General features: G+C 66.2%; 9 protein-coding genes across 9 annotated transcripts; 4 read left to right on the forward strand and 5 right to left on the reverse strand.

Moving 5' to 3' along the window:
• Window positions 1–263: 263 nt before the first annotated feature.
• Q8F55_007253 (uncharacterized protein) lies at window positions 264–1,915 on the forward strand (the record flags this gene model as incomplete). Its single annotated transcript, XM_069355691.1, has 3 exons — window positions 264–553; window positions 615–1,273; window positions 1,335–1,915. 3 exons carry the CDS (start codon window positions 264–266, stop codon window positions 1,913–1,915), a joined length of 1,530 nt encoding a protein of 509 aa, XP_069207762.1.
• Window positions 1,916–2,032: 117 nt separating this feature from the next.
• On the reverse strand, window positions 2,033–4,524 carry Q8F55_007254 (uncharacterized protein; the record flags this gene model as incomplete). The annotated part of the gene is made up of 8 exons (XM_069355692.1): window positions 2,033–2,130; window positions 2,166–2,516; window positions 2,567–2,781; window positions 2,828–2,968; window positions 3,087–3,318; window positions 3,494–4,133; window positions 4,355–4,443; window positions 4,497–4,524. The coding sequence occupies 8 exons, from the start codon at window positions 4,522–4,524 to the stop codon at window positions 2,033–2,035; spliced, it is 1,794 nt and encodes a 597-aa protein (XP_069207763.1).
• Window positions 4,525–5,102: 578 nt separating this feature from the next.
• On the reverse strand, window positions 5,103–8,083 carry Q8F55_007255 (uncharacterized protein; the record flags this gene model as incomplete). The annotated part of the gene is made up of 2 exons (XM_069355693.1): window positions 5,103–7,513; window positions 7,786–8,083. 2 exons carry the CDS (start codon window positions 8,081–8,083, stop codon window positions 5,103–5,105), a joined length of 2,709 nt encoding a protein of 902 aa, XP_069207764.1.
• A 1,377-nt stretch (window positions 8,084–9,460) lies between these two features.
• Q8F55_007256 (uncharacterized protein) lies at window positions 9,461–13,031 on the reverse strand (the record flags this gene model as incomplete). Its single annotated transcript, XM_069355694.1, has 2 exons — window positions 9,461–9,801; window positions 9,860–13,031. 2 exons carry the CDS (start codon window positions 13,029–13,031, stop codon window positions 9,461–9,463), a joined length of 3,513 nt encoding a protein of 1,170 aa, XP_069207765.1.
• A 1,285-nt stretch (window positions 13,032–14,316) lies between these two features.
• Q8F55_007257 (uncharacterized protein) lies at window positions 14,317–16,202 on the forward strand (the record flags this gene model as incomplete). The annotated part of the gene is made up of 5 exons (XM_069355695.1): window positions 14,317–14,883; window positions 14,990–15,179; window positions 15,241–15,299; window positions 15,377–15,473; window positions 15,520–16,202. 5 exons carry the CDS (start codon window positions 14,317–14,319, stop codon window positions 16,200–16,202), a joined length of 1,596 nt encoding a protein of 531 aa, XP_069207766.1.
• A 424-nt stretch (window positions 16,203–16,626) lies between these two features.
• Window positions 16,627–17,565, forward strand: Q8F55_007258 (uncharacterized protein; the record flags this gene model as incomplete). Its single annotated transcript, XM_069355696.1, has 5 exons — window positions 16,627–16,971; window positions 17,013–17,094; window positions 17,158–17,308; window positions 17,342–17,454; window positions 17,522–17,565. The coding sequence occupies 5 exons, from the start codon at window positions 16,627–16,629 to the stop codon at window positions 17,563–17,565; spliced, it is 735 nt and encodes a 244-aa protein (XP_069207767.1).
• A 156-nt stretch (window positions 17,566–17,721) lies between these two features.
• MCA1_2 (Ca(2+)-dependent cysteine protease) lies at window positions 17,722–18,200 on the forward strand (the record flags this gene model as incomplete). Its single annotated transcript, XM_069355697.1, has 3 exons — window positions 17,722–17,880; window positions 17,966–18,134; window positions 18,169–18,200. The coding sequence occupies 3 exons, from the start codon at window positions 17,722–17,724 to the stop codon at window positions 18,198–18,200; spliced, it is 360 nt and encodes a 119-aa protein (XP_069207768.1).
• Window positions 18,201–18,326: 126 nt separating this feature from the next.
• Window positions 18,327–19,477, reverse strand: Q8F55_007260 (uncharacterized protein; the record flags this gene model as incomplete). Its single annotated transcript, XM_069355698.1, has 2 exons — window positions 18,327–19,216; window positions 19,264–19,477. 2 exons carry the CDS (start codon window positions 19,475–19,477, stop codon window positions 18,327–18,329), a joined length of 1,104 nt encoding a protein of 367 aa, XP_069207769.1.
• Window positions 19,478–19,857: 380 nt separating this feature from the next.
• On the reverse strand, window positions 19,858–21,149 carry Q8F55_007261 (uncharacterized protein; the record flags this gene model as incomplete). Its single annotated transcript, XM_069355699.1, has 4 exons — window positions 19,858–20,382; window positions 20,420–20,777; window positions 20,823–21,024; window positions 21,062–21,149. 4 exons carry the CDS (start codon window positions 21,147–21,149, stop codon window positions 19,858–19,860), a joined length of 1,173 nt encoding a protein of 390 aa, XP_069207770.1.
• Window positions 21,150–21,774: the final 625 nt, after the last annotated feature.

Genomic DNA, 21,774 nt, shown 5'->3' on the forward strand with positions numbered 1-21,774 from the left:
GTGCTCTGTGCCACTGGTTTCAGCCCCCACCCCCGCCTTGGCGCCGCTTGTCGCCTGTGCGCCCGCTATTCCTGCTGCGCCAAGGCACGTCGGCGACTGGCCTGACGCGGCCACTTGGGTGTGGTTCGCCTTATCTACTGGGCGATGACAATATCTGACGTCGTGGGCTTTGGGCGTGTCGGCACGGGCCGAACTGGCGCGGGCGTGGCGGGGCGGTGGCACATAAATGCTTGCTAGTGCGCTGGTCATCCCCAACCACAGTCATGCCGGACACGAAGGACAAGGACGAGCACGCTGCCGCGGAGGTGGGCGACGCCGCCCCCGCCCCCGCCCCCAAGCGCTCGCTCAAAGACGCATTCCTCTCACACGTCTGGGACACGGACACGCACCTCAAGTCGCCGGCGGAGCGGCGGCTGCTGTTCAAGCTCGACGTGGCCATGCTCACGTGCCTCTGCCTCGGCTTTTTCAACAAGTATCTCGACCAGAGCAATATCACCAACGCGTATGTGTCGGGGATGCGGGAGGAGCTGGGGTGGTATGGGAACCAGTATACGTGAGTGAGGCCGGCTGCCGGAGGCAGTCGGCGAGCGCTGTGGCGGCGGCTCACCCCGCAGCTACGCCCAGTCGCTCTACACGGCAGCCTACGCGCTCATGCAGGTCCCCTCGACGCTGATCGTGCAAAAGGTCCGCCCCAGCCTCTGGCTCGGCGGGTGCGAGGTCGCGTGGGCCGTCTTCACGTTCGCCCAGGCCGGCGCGCACAACACCAACACGATGTACGCCCTGCGCTTCATGGTCGGTGTGACCGAGAGCGCCTTCTTCCCCGTCGGCCTCTTCCTCCTCGGGTCGTGGTACACGCCGACCGAGCTGGCCAAGCGCACGGCGATATTCCACTTCACTGCGCCGGCCGGGTCCGCGTTCGCGGGCTACCTCCAGGCGGCGGTGTACAAGACACTGAACGGGACGCACGGGCTCGGCGGCTGGCGGTGGCTGTACATCATCTGCGGGGTCATCACGCTGCCGTGCGGGCTGCTTGTGTGGGCGCTCCTACCCGACTATCCGAGCACCGGGAGGAAGCGCTGGTGGCTGACCGAGGCGGAGGTCGAGCTCGCGCGCGAGCGGGTCGCGAGGGCGAGGCGCGCCCAGACCGACGGCAATATCAACCTCGCGGTCCTGGCGCGCGTCGCGGCCGGGTGGCACGTCTACGTCCTCCCCCTCACGTACATCTTCTACGGGCTCGCGCTCCAGGACGCCGGGTACTTTGGCATCTGGCTGAGTGGGTGGCGTGGGGCTGGGCGCAGCGCCCAGGCGAGTAGGGAGTTAGCTCACACCCGCAGAATCGACGAAGAAGTACTCGATCGAGCTGGTCAACATCCTGCCGACATTCACGAGCGTCATCGGCGCCGTGTCAATCCTCGCGTGGGGCTTCGGGAGCGACTACACGGGCTCCCGGGCGGGCTTTACGCTCGGCCCGCTCACCTGGGGCCTGTTCCCGACCGGCGTGCTGGCGTTCTGGCCCGCGTCCCTCAGGCTAAAGCAGGCCGCGTTCCTCGTCGCGTCGAGCCCGCTCGTCACCGCCGTCATCTTTAGCTGGTGGAACGAGATCTGCAGCGCTGACCCGCTCGAGCGCGCGCTCGTCATCAGCCTCAGTAACGGGCTCCAGTACGCCATGAACGCTTGGATCCCGCTGCTCATCTTCAAGCAGACGGATGCGCCGAGCTTCCGCAAGGGCTTCCCGACGACGTTTGCGTTTAATATTGTCGCGCTGGGGCTGTTGGTGCTGGTTTTCTTTCTGCACAGGCGGGACCAGGCGCGCGGCGCGAGGGAGGAAGACGGCGAGGATAAGGGGGCAGACGCAAAGGTCGGAGCCGACGGCATCCCCGTGCTCGCGCACGACGGCACAAAGTCCATCGCCTAGGCGCCGCTCGCAGGTCACGGTGCCGAGTCTCGGCTCACGCCGGTCAGTCCTCAGTGCTGGGTCAATCAGTCTGATACAATGCATGAGGCCAACGCTACAGGGCAGGCGAGCGAGCTGTTAGAGCTTTGCCCGAGGCGCCTTCTTCTCCTTCTCCCACGCCGCGACGACAATCTCCTTGCACTCGGTCTTGATGACCTTGCCGTTGCCGTTGCGCGCTGCGACGTCAGTTTTGCCCCTACACCCCACTTACGGATCAGCTCGTGATGCACAACCACCAGCACGGGCCGCGCGTGTCGTCGGAGCCGGTGCGCCACCGCGTCGCGGATCGACGCCCCCGTCGCCGACGCTCCCGGGCGGAGCGAGACAATCGCCGCGACAAGCTCGCCCAGCGCATCGTCGGGCACGGGCACGGCCGCGGCCTCGGCCACACGGTCGTCGAGGTACAGCGCCGACTCGATCTCGACGCTCGAAATGTTCTCGCCGCCGCGGATGATGATGTCCTTGGCCCGGTCGACAATGTACAGGAAGCCGTCAGCGTCCAGGCGGCCCATGTCGCCCGTGTCGAGCCAGCCGTCGGCGTCGAGCGTCTCCTCGGTTGCTTCTGGATGGGGGTCAGTAGTGCCACATGGCTAGATGACGCCTCGGACGCACTAGGGTTGCCGAGGTACTTTGTCATGACGTTGGGCCCGCGCGCGAGGATGACGCCGACGGCACCTGGCGCCACCTCCTGCTTGGTCTCGGCGTCGACAATCTTGACCTCGCCGCAGGGCACGGGCCGGCCGCACGAGTTGGGGTGCTCGGCCAGGTCGATGCCGCCGAGCGCGCAGTGGAGCGCCGAGGTCTCGGTCATGCCCCAGCCGTTGATCCTGGGGGTGTTAGTGGGGCCAGGTCGTCACCAGGCTCAACACCTACACCATTGCGTTGGGCCACTTGGAGTGGATGTCGCTGACGAGGCGGTCGGGCGACGGCGCGCCGCCGTACGAGATGGTCGAGAAGACTTGCGACTTGGGGAGGTCGGGGTGGTTGATGATGGCGACGGGGATTGCGGGGACGCTGCAAACCGAACCGAGCGGAGCGAGGCGAGGTGTGCGACACGATACCAGATACAACGCGGAGGAGCAAGCGTCAGCGTCAGCGCCACACCTACACCACACCCCACGCCGCCACTCACCCGCCGAGCATGTTGACCCCCTCGCTCGTGATAATCTTGATCGCCTCGGGCACCTTCCACCGGCCCATAAAGGTGAGCTTGCCGCCGACGCCGAGCATGCGCATGAGCCACGCCTGGCCGCCGGTCGAGTGGAAGAGGGGCACGACGAGGAGGGTCGAGGGCTGCTGTGCCGGCGGCGGGATCTCTGCCGGGTCGTTGATCTTGCCTTCGCGGAGGAGGGCGCGGGCGCCGCCTGCGAGTGAACCCGAGCGAAGCGAGGGTGCGAGGCGGGGCGAGGCCAGTGAGGTGAGACACGCAAAGGAAGAGCGAGACACGGCAAGTCAGTGAGACAGCCAGAAGAAAGAGGACAGCGTCAGCACAATCCCCACTCGCCCCCAATCTCCAGCACGACCCCGCAGCACACTCACTAACCATGCCCGAGATGACGTTGTGCAGCCCGGCGGCCTGGGTCGAAATAACAGCCTTGGGCAGGCCCGTCGTGCCCGACGTGAAGAGGATGGTGCCGTCCGACGCGGGCCCGAGGCCCTCGAGCCCCGCGCCCCAGATGACCGAGTTGAGCAGGGCGGGCGTGACCGTGGACTCGTCGATCTCGGGCACGGCGGCGCGCACGGCCGGAGGGAGGCCCGTGGTCGGCGCCCACGCGTACAGCTCGCCGACGTAGTGCACCGTCAGCTGGTCGCGCACTGCGCCGAAGACGCCTGCGTTCTCGGCGTCGACGAGGACGAGGCGGGGCTCGGCGAGCGCGAGGCAGTGGATGTTGGCTTCGAGCGTGAGCGTCGTGTTGACGTACACCGGCACCGCGCCGAGGTAGTGCAGCGCGATCCAGTTGATCACCCATTGGTTGCTGTTCTGCCCGGCGAGCGCAACCCGCGTGCCGACACCCACGCCCTTGCTCCGCAGCCACGCAGCGCGGCGCACCGACGCGTCATGCGCCTGCTTGTACGTGAGGCGCTGGCGGCCGGGGCCATCGTTCGAGCTGCTGAGGAAGACGCGGTCGGCAAACTTGTTGAGCTGGGCCTCGATGAAGGCGCGGTGGTTGGGCGGGGACTGGGGGTCAGCGAGCGATAGCGAGCGAGCGGCGGGGGCGGGGGGCCGCTTCCTGGGCAGCGGGCAGCGGGGAGGGGCCTGCTCCGGGAGAGACCCCGGGGCGGCGGAGGAGCGTCCCCGGAGACGGTCCACGACACAGCGCCCTCCCCCGGAGACAGCCAGAAGCCCTCCCTCGCTCGAGACCTGTATCCCCTACACCCCCGGCCCAGCCCGCAACTCACATTCTTGTAGTTCTTCACGATCGCACCGCACGGGTGCTGGAAGGTCGTGAGCTCGAACAGCGACCCGGGGCGCGTGAGGATCGCGTCGACTGCGAGCGCGCGTCAGCGCGCGAGCAAGACTGAACAGCTAGCAGCGACTCACCCTCGTCCATAGAACGTCTGATGGGCATTTTGCTAGTGGATCAGATCAGAGAGATGGAGCAACGTCGAGCTGCCCGCGTCCGCTGCTATAATCGCCCCGTATGCACCGTACCGTACCGTACCCGGTCGTCGTGGTTCAGTACCACCTGATGCTGGGGACGAGGGTGTGGGGAAAGACAAGTCAGGTGTGCCGTGCCGGTGGCCCGGAGTTGGCCGAAGATGCCGGCCGCGGCGTCGTCGTTCGGCGTTCGTCGAGGCAGGGGCAGGGCGGGCGAGCCGCGGCACACCTGCCACTCGTCGTCGCTCCCTCGTCAGACCCGTGACGCACACGAGCTCACCTAGCACACGCACACGGCAACTCGCGGCTACTCCCACACGCACGACGATACGGCCGCGGACAGACTGGGCCTCCGTTACAAAGCCTCGACCCGCCCGGTGCTCCTCGTCGTGCCTCCATCCTCAACCCCACCACCCCCAACCCCACACCGCTAGCGCTGCCGCTACCCCCGCACAGTAATAATACTCCATGCTATTGGTACAAACATGCAATGAATGACAGTGCCGCCGCCGCGGCGGCGAATGGACGATACACATGAAGCTCCCACACCTAGAAGCCAAAGAACTCGGACTCAAAGTCGACACCGCCGACGGCAGTCCGCTTCCACGGCGCAACACCGCGCACCGCATCGCGCGAGTCGTTGACCAGGTGCTCGGGTCCGCACGCAGACACAAACACACCGCTCGGCTCGGTCATGACGCGCCCGTGACGGCTGATCGACTCGTCGATAACCGAGCACAGAATCGACGACACCTCGGGGCGGCCGCGGTACGCAGTCAGGCTCGACATGGGCTCGTTGGGGTCGGTGCGGCGGGCACGGAGCATGGCGACCTTGCCAATCGACGCGTTGCGGACCAGCCAGTCGGCACGCTCCTTTTCAGCGGCAGTGGCGGGCGCCGGGGCAGGGCGCGAAGCAGCGCCGCCAGCAGGCCAAGCCGTCATGTTGTCGATGGGCACATCGGTCCCAACCTGGCCCCGCTCCGCCGTCTGCGCCTGAGTGTACACGACATTGACATGTCCGTGACCCTCGTCAGACCAGTCGGCGTACTTTTCGAGTTCAATGTCGTTGCCGTGGCCGCCGTCGGATGATCCGTGGCCGTCGTTGCTGCGCCACGCGTGCGCGTCGACCGTTTCGCCGTTGTCGCTCGTGCTGTCGGCGCTGTCGCTGCGACCGTGGCCATGCGACGAGGGATGCAGCTTGGGGGCCTTTTCGCGCGAGTAGCGGTCGTGTCCGCCGGGAACCAGAGTGAGGGGCGAAGAGTGGGGGACGCGGGTGACGAAGATGTGCACACGCAGGGCAGTCGGCATGGCAACATCCTTGCGGCGCTTGCGCGCGGCGAGGGCCTTGCGCTCCCATGCACGGGCTTGAGAGACGAGAGCCGTGATGGACGGAAGGATGGCGCGGGCCGTCTGCTCGACGCGGACAACCCAGACGAGGTCGACGGTGCGTGCGGCGACGACGCCAGAGGGCGAGCGTTGGATAATGTCCTGGGCCAGGGCGAGAGAGTGGGTGATGCCCGAACCACCGGCCATGAGAATGAGCGACGAGAACGAAGTCGGGAGGGTGTGACCAAGGCCGCCGTACGGGCCCTCGACCATGACCATGGCACGGCGCTTCCAAACACCCAGCTCGGGGTCAGACGTGTCGCGCTGCGCGCCCTCCCCCGACGCAGCAAGCTCGTACAGCGCTTCGGTCCAGTCGCCGACAGCCTTGGCCATGAGGACAAGGCCGCCAGAGTCGGGAGCCGAGGCGATGGTGAACGGGTGGGCCTCGAAGATCTTGGACACGCCGATACCAAAGACACGGAGGCGGACGTGCTGCCCGGCGCGCCAGCCAGTGGTGAGCTCGGGGATCGTGATGAGGGTGGTGGTGCAGCCGCCGACGGCGACGAGCTCGGCGCGGGCAAAGCGCGTCTTGAACGCCGACATGACCATGGAGAAGGCGTAGATTGCGGCCGACGCAATCATCCACGGCTTGGCGATGGGGACGTGGAGGCCGAGGCCGACGAGCATGGCCAGGACGCCGAGGAAGTGGCACTGCTGGAACGTGCTGTACATGGCGCGGCGGAAAACAGGGAGCGACGACACGACGAGCAGGCACGCGCCGGCGAACGCGACATAGCCGTAGATCATGATGGGCTGGGCCGACATGGATGCGAGCTTGCCGAGCTTGTAGAACTTGTGCATGTACAGCACCGTGTGGAGGAGTGAGCCGATGAAGACGATGCGGCCGACGACCTTGTGGAAGATGCGCAGGCGGTCGTAGCCCTTGCCGACGGTGAGACCGATAATGTTGCCGCGGACACCAAGGGCGATGGCGACAGGGATCTGCGACATGGCGACGAGGCCAGAGCGCTGGAAGTCGTTGCCGTAGCCGTGGCCCTTCTTCGGGGGGAGCACACGCGACTGGTAAGCGAGGGCAAAGACGCAGAAGAAGATGTAGATGACGATGACGGTGATGGTCATGACATTGGCGCGGGTGGCCGCGAACGACGGCAAGCGCGAGAACGGCGCGGCCTCGAGCCAGCGCGCAAACGGCAGTCTGCTAGCCAGGGGCACAATGTGGGGCGGGGGCGAAAGGAGCACGTTCATCGGGGCGTTTGGGTCGTGGCTGGCGGATGCGAACGGGTCATTGTCGTCGTTTGCGAAGACGGCGTCGGCACCGCCGACATGGGCGCGGCGCCCGGCCGAGCCCTTCTTGAGGATCCATCCGCGGTCGAGGTCGCCGCCAGCGACGACGCGTTCGCGGGTGGCCGCGGCCTGGAGCTGCTGGTGCGTTGCGAGCACCTTTGCGGTCTCCATGTCGAAGGCGTAGGCGGGGCGGGATGCCGCCTCGGCGCGGGCGGCCTTGCGGCGGTGCACCGAGGAGAAGAGGCGGGCGAGGAAGCGGGGGTGGGAGATGAGGATGAGGACGCCGAGGAGGGCGGTGCAGGCGATCATGAGGTTGCGGGGGGTGACCTCTGGGCGGTGTTAGCGATGCGAGTGCGAGCGCGAAGCGCGAGCGCGAGTGCGCGCTGTGTGTTGGCGCAGTGGGAGCGGCCGGTGGAGCAGGGGCGAGGGATACAATGCTCGCCGTGTTTGCGGCTTCACCGCGCGCTCACGCCCCCGAGATAGGAGAATCCGAGGGTTTGTGCGCGCGCCGTCGTCACCACCACCGCATTGGGCGCCGGCGTCATCCACCCCTGCGGCAAGGCGTGCGCCACCGACTCGTCCACCCCCTCAGACAACTCACCATCGAGGTATGCCTGGTGCTCGATCTCATACTTGGTCTGGTTCCAGGCCTGGCTCGGCGCGGGGCCACCAGTGGCCGTGACGGCGAGCGGGGTGCCGACGCCGCCGGTGGGGTTGGCGTTGAGCGGGGTGCCGACGTGCGCGGTGGGCGTGGCCTGGAGCGGTGTGCCGACGTTGGCGCCGGTGAATGCGACGTCGGAGGGGACGTTGCTGAGCGGCGTGCCCACTGCGGCGTCGGACGGCGCGAGGTGCAGCGAGCCGTCTTGGCGCTTGACGGCCGAGTCGGGGGAGATTGCCATTGTTGAGGGAATGTGATGACCTGCCTGGGTCGATGATGGCGCCTGCGCCGGGAGAGTCGAGACGAGTTGAGAGACGGAGACGTCGGTGGATGCGATGTTTGATTAAAGAGAGAAGTCGAGAGTCGTCCAGAGTCGAGGTTTGCTTCGTCCAGCGAAGCGAGTCGAGCTGAAAGGGGTTAGAGACGAGAGAGAGAGAAAGACGAGACGAGAGGAGAGAGAGCATGAAGGATTGAGGTGCAGAGTCGTGGGCCGTGTGCGCCGTGTCGTGTGGTGTGGGTGGTGCGCGACGCGCCCCCGAAACAGGGGGAAGGGTGCTCCCAAAGTGACAGTTACGGCAGACCCAGGGCGGGCGACAGCGACAGGCAGCAGGCAGCATCCAGGCCCCCAGCCTGGCCCAAGCATGCTGCTGCGTGCTGCTCTGCACGCGCGACGCCCTCAAAGCTGCAGCAGCACCACCTACATGGAATGTGCGCTGCGGACGATGGCAAGTACTCACGCGTACTCACGGGAGGGACGGGCTTGCGGGAGGAGGGGGGCGTTGGGCGTCTGGGCGTCTGTTGGACGATCGTGGCCTGCACGATCTTGCCTTGCTTTGCTTTGTTGTACTCTCGTCGCCAGGACGTGTGTTTGTGCTCTTTCGTCGTCGAGGCCAGCTCGTTCGTCGCCGTCGTCTGGATGCAAGAGAAGAGGGGGGAGCGAGGAGAAGGGGGGGGTGTAAAACGCACGAAGGAGTAAAGAGGGTGCATGCAGCCCTGGTTAGGTTTGCCGCCCCTGAGGTGTTGGCACTCGCCGTGGCGTTTGTGCCCGAGCAGCGCGCTCGATCTCATTGCCCACTACGACCATTAGCCTCTGCACCCAGCTCGGAGGTCGGACTCGAGGCACCCCACATTCCACCCCATGGGCTCGTGACATAAGGCGAGGAGGGGGGAGGGGGTGACTGACACTGTTGCTCTGGGCGGTGCTGCCCGCCGCCTGTCGCCGCCCTGGCTGGCATGTGATGTGCAGTACATACTGCGTCAACAAGTCCGTCCGAGTAGTGCTGAGGCCGTCAAATTGCCTCGCTCGCAGCTCGAGCCAGCTGCCAGCTGCATTGCCGCCCAAACCGGACAGACAGCCACGACAACACTACTCGCTTCGTGCCAAGGCAGTCTAGACTTTGCACCGTCGCGTCGCGATGACGACGACCAGCCCACGCCGCCCACGGCGCCCTCCTCGGCCACCACCCTCGACACCCTCATGCATATGCAGATCCATCTATGCTACTCCATGTGCGCCGGCTATGCGACAAATTTACTGTCCAGCGGCACAAGCACGGCGTCAGGCCGCCTAATGTCCGCCCGCCCATCCGGCACGTGCCACCACCCCACCCCCGCGTACCTACGCCATCTTAACCTCCGGGTACTTTGTCCGCCAGCGCATACCGGCCTCGTGCAGCGCAAAGAACAGAGGCCCACGGCGTTTGAGCTCGTTCTCGGGGTGCTCGTCGGTCGAGTACAGGAAGGCATCGCGGATAGCCACCAGGTTGGCCTGCAGCATCTCGACCCGCTCGATCGGAATGTCAGACAGAATGTTCTCAATCTGGTCCAGCTCGGTCGGGTGCACGCGCACGCTGAACTGCGACCAGTCGAGCATGGACGCAAAGGCGTAGTGGCTGCCCTCTTCCAGCAGCACGGGGATGCAGCCTGCGAAAATGGCGTCCGAGACGCGCGGCGACCAGCCTGAGATCTTGTCAGTTGTTTTCTAGGGTGGTCACACGAGCACCGCCACTGTACCCACCGGCAATGCCCTTGGGCTGGGGGCAGAACCTCGAATTCCCCAACACCGTCATGTAGTCACCCTCGCGCTCAAAGTAGCTCTGAGGCCCGCCGTCCTCGACCAGCGGCACGTCCGCCACGCCGCCGCGCTTGCACAGCAGGCGCATGCGCTGGCTCTTGCCCGTGCCCCATGGCGTGCCGTTCCAGCTGAGCAGGTAGGTGCGCTCACGAGCTGGGCGCACCGACGCCACGTCGGGGAATGTCTTGAGCAGGACGTCGGAGCGGCACGAGCGCGCAGGCACTACCACGTCCTGCGGCGGGCGGTAGCATGGCGAGTCCCAGTCGCCCATGACACTAAACACGAGGGCGTCGTCGAGAATGTGATCCGGGTACAGCGCATGGTCCTGCCTTGCCGACCAGATCTCCCAGCGGAAGCCGAGGCACACACCCCAGTCGTGCGTGAGCACCAGCGCGGGCATCTTCTTGCCCTCGTTGAAGCCCGGCACCGTCGTCGCGGCCGTGTGCCAGACGTCGTGCAGCAGGAACGGCTGGTCCTTGCACTGCTGGTACACGGGCAGTATGATCATCTCGGCCTCCTCGGCTGGGGAAGACATATGCCGCAGCGCGTTGTAGATGATCGAGTCGGCGCTGAAGCAGTGCACGTTCTGCAGCTTGTGGCAGGGCGCCGACTCGACCTCCTTCTGGTGAGGCCACCCCTCGACGACATGAACCTTGATAAACTCGGGGTGCGAGAAGACGTACGACCGGGCCTCAGGCAGGAGCACATCGCGCCAGTCGACGTGCCTCACCATGTCCACGAGGGTCGACGAAAACGCCTTGAACTTGCCCAGCGGGTTCTTCTTCGGGTCGTCCTTCTCGGTCGCGCGGATGCCGTGGGCAATGGCGATGAGCGGGTTCTCTCGTCTGCGCGGGCAGTAGTCAGCTTGCACGCAGCGGCAGTTGCCCGTCTGCACGCAGATGGTCGGGCTCGAGCAGTCGTTCCAGCATGGCGGGAGCTCCTTCTTGGCCCACGAGTTCGGGAGCCGGTTCAGCGGCAGCGGCTTGGTCTCGACGTCCGACTTGCCGCCGGCGTCGACCAGCTTGCGCCACTTCTGCACCTGCCCCTCGTAGTACTTGTACGCATCGTGCACGCGGCCACAGAGGTGCAGGCGGCGCGACGAGTTGAACGGGATGGAGCCAGTGTTGCCGAAAGTAACGTCGGCACTCTCGTGGTCATCGAGGAGCAGCGGCCAGTCGCCCTCCGACGGGCAGCAGACCACGGCCATGCGCATGTCAAACTGCGGCGGTGTCGTCGGGCCAAAGCCCTGGATGGTGAAAATCGACGTATTGTCCACCTTGTTCACGCCCGCGGCGATCTGCTTGCTCTCTCCAGGAAGAAGCACCCGCAGGTGGCTCTTGTCGTCGGCCACCTCGATCTCAAACGTGTCGACATACTTGCCCTTGTTCTCGTCGTTGGGATGGAAGGCGTGGAACGCGACCTGGCCGCCCTTCTCTACCTCGGCCTTTTCGAGTCCCAAGAAGCCCCAGTGGTGCTCCTGCTCCTCGAACCGCACCGTTGTCCGCCCGTTGCTCGTCTTTGGCGCCTTCGGGTCGACCCGAACATAGAAGTAGCTCTGGTCCCAGTTGTAGCTGTCGACCTTCGTGTTGTTTGGCGCGCACCAGCCACCCTCGTGGCAGCGCATATGGTGCATCCACCCCTGGTTGTCCCAGCCCATGTTGACGACGCACCCGTCGAGCTTGTACAGGTCGTGGTTGCGAACGTCCTCAGGGACGATGGGTGCAGAGTGGCCCATGAGCGCGGGCACGTCGGCCGTCGGCTTGCAGTGGTCCTCAAGGAAGTCGAGGGCGTGCTCTGCGGCCGACTCAGAGAGCGTTTGGGCCGCCTTTGCCAGGCCTAGCGGGAGCGAGGTCGTCGGGCGCCAGCCAAGCGCCGCCTCGATCTTCTTGTACGAATACTGGGGCACCGTTGTCGGGGCCTTGTGGTCACCGAGGTCGCGGACGGGCGAGTACGAGTCGGTCTCGGAGCGCACGAGGCCAACGACCTCGTCCTGCGTCCACCGCTTGCCGCCGGAGACAATGTTGAACTCGAGCAGGCCCGGCGTTTCGCTGTTGCGCGCCGACAGGTCCACCTGGCGGATGACGCGCAGCACGCCCTCGACCGCGTCGCCAACCCACAGCAGGTCCACGGGCGAGTTGTCCGAGTTGTACTGGATCGGCAGCGATGTGATGGCGTTCGCGAGCATGTGTCTCACAAACGCCGACGGGATGGCCACCGAACGGTGGTAGCCGTACACCTCTGGCAGGCGGATGATGGCGCCGCGCAGTCTGCCCGGCTTCTCCTTGAGCACGCCCGCGTCCGTGTCAATGTGCACGCCCGCAGCGCGCGAGAAGGCTTCGCGCACGGCCACTTCGGCCAGGTCCTTTGTCTTGCCGAGCGCCGTCGCCGGCCTGTGAACCGAGTCCTCGTTGATCACCTCGGCGTCGGCCTCGCTGTCGCCGTAGACGTCCATGCTGGACGCGAACACGACCCACGGATTCGTCGTGCTCCTGCTCTTGCCCTTTGTCAACAACCCGCCGGTCGGGGCCTTGGCGAGCGCGCTCTCAATCGCGTGCATGACTGCGATCGTCCCGCCCTCGTTGACCTCCTTGCACTCGTCCAGCTTGGGCTCGCACCACGTGTTAAGGCTGACCGCCGCGAAGTGGATGATGCCGTCGAATCTGTGCGCCGCGAGGAGATCCGTCATTGCCGTGCTCGGCGCCATGACGGAGCCGCGGTGGTACTTGACGTCCGAGGGCAGGGTCGGAGGGCGCGCGACAATGTCCAGGACGTGGACAGTGTACTTGTGACTGAGGAGCTTGGGGATGAGCGCGTGGCCGAGCGAGCCCGCTCCGCCGGTGAGCAGCACTGTCCGCGGAGGCGACTTCCACGGCGCGCCGAGCTTGCCCAGGCGCGCGAGCCAGCCCTCGTCCTCATGGTGCAGCTGATCGGGCACGACGTTGTCGTCGACCCATTCGCCGCCCTCGAGTCCTGCGACGTGATAGTCTGCCGGTTTTGGTTCGGGCCCCTGTACTGGCCGTGTCGAGGTGTGGGCGAAGAAGATGAGCGCGACGAGTGCGATGCCGAGGACCATGAGGCGGTTCCGCCGCAGGAGGTGGGCGAGTCCGCGGACCATGGTGAGGGAGTGGGGTGGGGGAAAGGGGACGGGGGAAGGGGAAGGAAGGTGGAGACGAGATCAGTCGACGACGGGCTAAAGAGGTGCTCGGTCGTCGGCGCGCCCTTGGTGTCGGGGCGTGGGTGAGGTCGCCGTCGCTGTCGCTGTCGTCGTTATCGCTGTCGCTACCGTGGGAGTCGAGAGAGAGTGTGTGTATTGTACAAGCACGAGTGCGCAAAAGCAATGGCAATGTGTGGGATGGAGTAAGTGGGAAACTGACGAGACGACGGCAGAGACGAGTTTGCCGCGTCAAGGTGGGGGTCGGTTCCTTGGAGGCGGCGGAGGCGGAGGCGCGCTTGGCCTGGGTGGAGGACTGTGATCCGGGCCCTTCCTTGCCGCGGCAACAACCCCCCTTGTTGCCTCTATGCATGCATAAGCCATGCTCGGCTCGGCTCTGCTCCTCTGCTCGTCGCCTCCTCTGCTCGTCGTCGTGGTGCTCGTTCCGCGCGCGGATGATAACAGCATTCCTCCCCTGGGACGTGTCGGGTCGGTACCTCGCAACGGCTAGGCGTAGGTGGGGTGGGCAACCAAACACGGCGCCGGCACCCACGATGCGGCTTGATGCATAACATGACCGCGTGCTGCTCTGCCCCTCGCTCGCCTCAGGCTCGCTCAAGCTGGCTCTCCGACGCCGACGCGCGTCGAGCTCGAGCTGGTAGCCACGCCGAGGTCGAGATTGGGTGGCGACGGCGGCGCTGCCGTCAATGAGCATCCGGGAAGGAAAATGACGAACTTGGGCCGCCCTGAAGGGCTCCGTAAAAGAGTTTCCATTCAGTCGCCGACGAGTCGCGCCACGTAGAGAGAGCGAGCTGGCGGTGGTGTCTGGGTGCTGGAGGCATGCATGTAGAGGGAGAGAGGGAGGGAGGGGGAGGGAGGGAGAGAGAGACGCGACGCGACGCGACGAATGGTCGATGACCGTCTGTGCCATTATGCATCGTTGATTAGGGATTGCGCGTGCACGAGCGAGCTGGCGCCGTCCCGTCTGTGCATCTGCCATCATTCTTGGCGACGTCAATCTCGACATCTCACTCTTCACTACACTTTATCCACCACTACACCTGTCCGCCGCTGCCTTGCCACTGCCTCGCCGCTCGCCGCTGCCAGCGCCCCGCAACGCACCGCACTTGCCCGCCTGCGCGACAACCCCGCTGCCCGCCAGCGCAGCTTCCCTCGTCGCTGTCCCCGCCGACGGTAACCTCGACCCCGGCCGCTGCGCGTATCTTCCACCTCCCCCCGACCCACCACGATGCCAGGCTACGCCGGCTACATCCCGCTCAACGCCGAGGGCGTGCGCAGGACGGCCGCGAGCCTGCGCCTCCGCTTGCGGCCGCTGCAGGTGCTCATCCTCGCCAGCGTCCTCAGCGTCATCCTCCTCCCCCTCATCATTGGTGCCGAGCGCCGCGCCGCAGTGACCGACTACCTGATCCACAGACCCGAGCAGCTGATCGCGTCGCACATCCCCCCGCCGACGGGCGGCGTCGACGAGAAGGAGGTGCCGCTCACCCTCGAGAAGCGCCTCGACTGGTTCATCGCCCGCCCCGTGCTTGAGCAGTGGGAGGCCGAGCTGCCCTCGCGCATGCAGTGCCCCCTGTACACGTACGCGCGCAACACGTACTTTTTCCACACGCAGGACGACCGCATCGAGAAGTGGAAGGAGGTGTCCAAGGCCACGATCGTCCGCCAGCGCACAAAGGTGCTCGAGTACTTCCGCAAGCTCGACCGCGACGGCGAGAAGCTGGTCTGGACGCCTGCACTCGAGAAGAACACACCGGTGGACCAGCGCCGGGGTGTCATCTACACCGGCGGTGACAGTGTGAGTGGCTGCGTGGTGGTCGAGGGGTGGGACGTGCCATGGCGGCTGGCGTCAACGTCTCTCGACCTTTGCTCCGAGTACTTGAGGACGCCGCTCACCCACCCAGGCCAAGAACCTCGCGCGCCTCAAGCTGTCGCTCCACATGCTCCGCAACGTTGTCAACTGCACGCTCCCCGTTGAGGTGCACCACTATGAGAAGGAGATGAAGGACAAGGCGATCCGGTATGAGCTCGAGCACAAGTACGGCGTGACGCTCGTGCAGAGCAAAGCCCAGTTTACGGACGGGAAGCCATGGCGTGGGTGTTGCGGCAGCGACGGCGACTGGAGGAGTGGGGGCGGCTCGCTGACCCGCCGCAGAGATCAAGAACCGCGCGTTCGTCGACACCAAGTTCACCCAGTTCGTCTACATGGACAGTGTGAGTGGTGTGGGGTGGGCTGAGCGCTTAGAGCCACACCGTCTGCCCCCTCGCGCTTGCGCTGACGCACGCGATAGGACAACCTCCCCCTGCAAGACCCCGAGGAGCACTTTGACTCGGTCGAGTTCAAGCAGAGCGGTAGTGTCTTCTGGGGCGACCTGAACAAGGACCACCGTGAGTGTAGCCGAGGCGCTCGCCCTGCTCGTGGCTCACGTCGCAGCCGACAACGCCATCTACCGCTTCCTTGGCCGCCCCTGCAGCGACGAGCACTGGCCGGCCGAGTCGGGCCAGGTCGTCTTCGACAAGTCTGGCAACGAAGGCCTCAACCTCGCCGTGCTCCACCTCTCCAACCACATGATGGACGAGCGCGACTTTTACGGCAGCCTGTCGTACGGTGACAAGGACACGTACCGCTTCTCGTTCTACGCCCTGGGTCTCAACTACCAGCAGGCGCCGCGCATGTTTGCGTCTGCGGGCGGGTTCCAAGACCGCAACGGCCAGGACCAGAAGGAGTTTTGCGGGCACACACTCATGCACTGGGGCCTCACGCCGGAGCGGCACAGGTTTGACCAGTCTTACCACCCCAAGCCGGCCTTCCTGCACACCATCCTGGGCAAGGTGCGGTACGGGCTCAACCCGGAAAAGGTGTTTTCGCACTTCAAGCGCCCGCGCGAGGACTATATCAACGACAAGCGCCTCGTACGCACCGACTACCAGTACACGGGCGAGTGCTTTGACATTACGCTCAAGGGGCCCGACGGCTTGCCCGACACGCCCAACTCGTACGGGGACGGACAGGGGACGCTGATCCCCGAGATGAGCACGGCGCTCGACCCCGCGATCTGGGCGGGGCTGCACGGTATGGCCAAGGAGTTTGTCGAGCTCAACATTCCCGGGACTTAGGGCTGGACGCTGGACGTGTGATCATATGCATGGGTGCCACGGCGGCGTCGAGGACGTCGAGGAGGTCGAGCGGTGGCTCGGTGTTTGGGGCGTGTGGCGGATCGCCGGCGGTCTGGCTCGGTTTCCCCACGGGGAACCGGGAGACGATCGAGAAAGTCTGGAGGCTGATGACGACGACGGGGTGGGGACGGAGACAGCGGCGGCGACGGCGACGGCGGCAGCAGCGAGAGCAGCGACGCAGAGGGGGTGCTGCGGCGAGGGCGGGCAGGAGCGCGCAGCGAGCAGCGAGCAGCGTGAGGCGTGGTGCAAGTCGCCTGAGCCACTGCGCCACACCGAGCCAAACACGGCGATCGACCAAAGCCGCGCCGTATAAATAACACGAGTCCAGGCCGCCTCCTCGTTCTCGTCTGCTCCCCCCACCTCGATGTACTACGCAAACTACCCCCCACCGCCGGGCCTCCCGCCGCCCCCCTCGCAAGCGGGCTACGGCCTGCCCCCGCCCCCGCCGTACGCCGCGCCCCCCGGCCCACCCCCAGGCGCGGGGTACGCCGCGCCGCCCGGCCCCCCGCCGGCGCGGTACCCGCCCCCGCCGCGCACGTACTCGCCCGCGCCGCCGCGCGACGCGCCGCCCCCGCCGCCCGGGTTTGCCGCGCACGCGCCCCCGCCGCCGCTGAGCAGTTGCTATACGCGGGACGTGCAGACCCACATGCCGGCGGGTGGGCCGGGGTACGAGCTTAGCGATTGTAGTGGGAGGCGCAAGGCGCTGCTTGTGGGTGCTGCGCCTTCCCCCCCACCCGCGCTGATAGCCAGATTGGGATCAACTACATCGGGAGTAACAACGCGCTCAGGGGGTGCATTAACGACGTGCACAATGTCTCTGGCTTCCTCCAGCGTGCGTCGGGGGTGTGGGCGGGGGGCTCAGCTCGCGGCTCGCGGCTCGCTGACACTCGCCCAGAGACATACGGGTACGACGAGGGCGACATGGTGCTCCTGACCGACGACCACGACCCGCGCGGCCGCGCGTTCCCGACCCGCGCGAACATTCTCGGCGCGATGCAGTGGCTCGTTGCTGGGGCCCAGGCGAACGACGCGCTGTTCTTCCACTAGTGTGTTGGCCGGAGGAGGGGGCTGACACGCAGCTCTGGCCACGGGACCCAGGTCGACTCGGGCGACCACACCAAGGGCGACGGGCTGAGTGAGGCGATCTGCCCCGTCGACTTTCAGGAGAACGGCGTGATTGTCGACTTTCAGAGTGCGTTGGGTGGTGGAGTAAGCTGACGCGCAGTGTGAGCTGCGTTGTAGTGGTAAGCTTACCCCAGCCACGACTTCCTCGTCAAGTCCCTACCGGCCGGGTGCCGCATGACGGCCATCTTCGACTCGTGCCACAGCGGCACGGTGATGGACCTGCCGTATGCTGTGGGTCGTGTCGTGGCCAAGCTGACGTCAGTACTCGACCCACGGGACAATCAAGGAGCCAAACTACGCGCAGGAAGGTGGCATGGGCCTCCTCCGCGCCGGGATGGACTATGCCACGCGCGGGCCGGCCATGGCCATGATCGACGCGTTCGGCACCGCGCAGCACATGTTCCACATGCACAAGGGGAACAAGGTGCTCCGGGACACGCGGACCGCGCCGGCTGACGTGATCGCGTGGGGCGGGTGCAAGGACAGCCAGACAGTGAGCGGGAGCGAGCAGTCCAGCTGCGAGCTGCGACCTTGGAGGAGTGTGCACAACCCAAACTCACGCCCTCACCCACACCCAGTCGGCCGACGCGAGCCAGAACGGCGCGGCCACCGGCGCCATGTCCTGGGCCTTTGTCACCGCCCTCCGCGCCAACCCCAACCTCACGTACCAGCAGCTCCTTGTCGCCCTGCGCAACCTCATGGCCCAGGGCGGGTACAGCCAGAAGCCGCAGCTGTCTGCGTGCCATCGTGAGGACGGGGTGAGTGCTCACGCTGACGGCAGCCATCGATGTCAACACGCCGTTCTTTGCCTAGCGCCGTCGCTAGTACCAGCGTATAGCTGTAGACACATGTATCCCAGTGCCCAAGGAGACAGGCACACGCTGTATCCCAATGCCCAAGTCGCATCTACCCTGCCTTGCCCAATCCTCTCTACCTAGCCTAAGCCTTCGCCTCCCCCGCCTCCTCCCTCTGCTTGCGCTCGGCCAAAATGCCGTTCTGCACGCCCCGCAGCAGCGAGTAAGTGTACGCCAGCAGCGGGGTGTCGATCCCGTGCTCCCTCGCGAGGCGGAGCACGGCGCCGGTAATGACCTCGACCTCGATCGGGCGGCGGTTCTCGACGTCGACCAGCAGGCTCATCTTGTACCCGCCCCTCGGCCCGACGGGGCGGTTGATGACCCCGTCGAACACGGTCGCGAGGGTCTCGTCGACGCTCCCGATCACCCCGCCGAACGGGTACGCCGGCGCGCCGGGCACGAGCAGGCCGGACCCGTAGCCCACGGCGATGACCTCGCGCGCAAACGCACGCAGCGGCGCGAGGTCCTCCGGCGAAAACTGGCTCAGACCCGGCGTCGGCGTCCCGACGAGCCCCTGGAAGCTGCTCCACACCGCGTTCCACACGTTCTTGCCGAAGCGCACGGCGTCGATGTTGTCCGTCGCGCTGGCGTTGCTCCCGCCGTCCTTGAGCAGGCCGGTCCAGAGCTCGAGCGCGGCGGCTTCGGCTGCCGACGGGGAGGCAGTCGGGGGGTACACGCCAGCGACGAGCGTGTCCTTGTTGCGCCAGGTGACGAGCGCGCCGCGGTCGCTCGTCGTGCTCCCGATCCACGCGACGGACGACACTAGCGGGGTCTGGGTCGCCTTGAGCGCCGCGGCGAGGTCAGCCTCGACGCCGAGCCCGTTCTGGATGAGCGCCCAGGCCGCCACCTGCCCGCTGGCAAGAGCCGGCGCGAGGAGGTCGGACGAACGCGTGATGTCCGGCAGCGCCTTGGTGGCCAGCAGGCCGAGCTCGTAGCGCGTGCCGTCGGCCAGCGCGTCCTCCTGGGATTTGAACACTGGGCCCCCGGTCAGCACACACAGCGTCGGGGAAGGGGCCACGCACCCCGGTACGGCTTCCACCCCTCAATCACGCCCAGCGCGTCGCTGTCGATGCGCACGCCCGTGGTCGAGTAGAGCTCGTAGTTTGACCGCGCGACGGCGCTCACGCGGGCCCGGCCGGATTTCTCAAGGAGAAGGGCGTACACTGTCCCGATGGACCCGAGGCCGACGAGCAGGATGTCGACGGGGTCGTGGGGCGCGGTGGAGTCGGTCGTCATGGCGTCGTGGCGGTGGTCGTGGTGGTGGCGGTATGGATGGAGGCGGCGGTGGGTCCCGGGCGCGAGCGAGCCTAGACACCTGTAGCAGGGCATGCGGGATGCATCTGTCCTGCGCGCGCGCTGGTTTATGTATGCCAGCGGGCGGGCAGCACGCAACACCGCGCCGCGCCGACGCCGATGAGGCCGCCGGTGGTGACTTTGCTAGCAATGACGCCATCCGCCACCATTAGTCGGCTTTACGCGACGCGCGCGGCGATGCGAGCGTGTAATCATGGGCATGACTACGAGCCTCGCTTGCGTGCATTATTGCAACTGCATTGTGGCACATGCACGGGCCGCACACCGCTGCATACGCGCTACAAGTACACTTCCTGACCCCCCTAATACGTCCCCGCCACCTTCTTCACCTCGACAATCTTGCCCGGGTCGAGGCCGAGCGCGGCGCGCCGGCTCACGCCGTTCGGGCTGTTGAACGGCACCTCAGCGAGGCTGGACACGCGCGTGCCGTGGCGCGGCTCGCCGCCGTCGCCGTAGTCGTACACGGCAGAGTGGATCGACACGCGGTTATCCCAGATGGCCGACGTGCCGGGCGTCCACTTCCAGCGCAGCTGCGCGTCCAGCGAGTGCTCGTACACGTCGTACAGCTGCTGCAGGAGCGGCGCGCTGTCGGCCGCCTTGAGGCCCTTGATGCCGACCGTGTACCGCCGGTTGACGAACAGGCTCTTCCACCCCGTCACCGGGTGCGTCCGGATCAGCGGGTGCGCGGTGATGATGGGCTTGCGAGGCCCGTCCGGGTTCTCGGGGTCGGGGTAGAGGTGCTCGGAGCGGAAGAGGCCCTCGAGGGGGTCGAGGACGGCGCGGAGCGTCGGCGAGAGCTTGTCGTAGGCTGTGTAGCCGGATGCCCACTGGGGGTTAGCACAGCCCAGTACGGGTCCCACTCACGTAGGTGTCCCCGCCGACCTCGGGCCCGGCGTCGAGGTGGAGGTGGGTGTATCCCGGCGGCTGGGGCTCGTGGGTGAGATCCGTGTGCCACTCCTGCGTGCCGAACGGGGACTGGAAGTCGATGTTGACGCCGTACGTGCGCGCGAGCTCGTCCGAGATGACCGTGACGCCCGGCAGGCCCGGCACGCGCGCGGCGCTGGGGTGGATCTCGGGGCGGCCGAGGTACGCGCCGAGCTCGAGCTGGCCCTGGGGCGTGATGTCCTGGTCGCGGAAGAAGACGACGGTGCGCTCGGCGACGAGGAGCGCGAGCTCGTCCTTCTGCGTGTCGGTGAGCTGCGAGAGCTGGAGCCCGATGATCCTGCGGGAGTTAGCGGGTGGTGTTGAAGCCTAAAAGCCGGCTCACTCGGTGCCGATGTTGGGCGTGAGCTTGACGACTTTCTCCGCGGCGCCAAAGAGCGCCTTCTTCTCCGGGTCGGCGCGCTTGCCCGGGTCGTCGTGCTCCCACGCCTCGCCGCGGAACTGGCCAGCGAGCGACACGTCCTTCGGCTTGTCGGGGTAGTACGGGTACCCTGCTGAGATGTCGATGCCGGCCGCGAGGAGGCGGTCTGGGGGGTTAGCTGCTGTAGCAGGGGAGGCACCCACCCTTGGTGCGCTTGGCCAGGCGGAACTCCTTGCCGAGCGACGTGACGTTGACGTCGCCGTTGTTTGTGATCTTTGCTGCGGCTGTCATGGTGGGTGGGTGGTGGGGACAGGTGGGCGGGTGACCGAGGTTAAGTAGTGGCCAAGACGCCGAGGGTCGGGGCCGGGGCCGCAGTGGACATGAGCCGACTGCTTACGCGCTCGCTCGCCTTTGGACGTCTCGGCTGGCAATCCTTGGAATTACGCGCGGTGGATTGGTAGAAGCAGAGCGGAGTGCGATGGAATGGACCAGACAGACGCAGCACGTCATTGTGAGCACTGATGGGGTGCCGATTGTGGGTGCCTCTTTCGGACCACGCCGACGACGACGCAAAGTGGCACATGGCACTCTACACACACACGCAGCCACATACACACGCGCCGACAGCTCGAGCACACACAAAAAGAACGTCCTCGGGTGAATCGGACAGACTCTGATTCGATGCAAGTCCCCGGATGAACCACTGGGACTGGGGCTCGATCCCAAGACCTCGGGTGAACCGGACAGTCTTGGGAGAGCGCCGCGCTCTGGGAAACCACTCAACCAGCGACGAATCAACTCTGGCAGCTGGCTGCACGTCGCCTACATAAGGGGCCCTGCTGGCTCGATAGTGGCTCGACGTCGGCACCGTCGTGGGCGCCAACTTGTCCACACGCCTTCGCCTTCGACGTATCGA

The sequence above is a fragment of the Vanrija albida genome, assembly GCF_041260175.1.
Source record: "Vanrija albida strain AlHP1 chromosome Unknown contig_5, whole genome shotgun sequence".
Classification (NCBI taxonomy): domain Eukaryota; kingdom Fungi; phylum Basidiomycota; class Tremellomycetes; order Trichosporonales; family Trichosporonaceae; genus Vanrija; species Vanrija albida.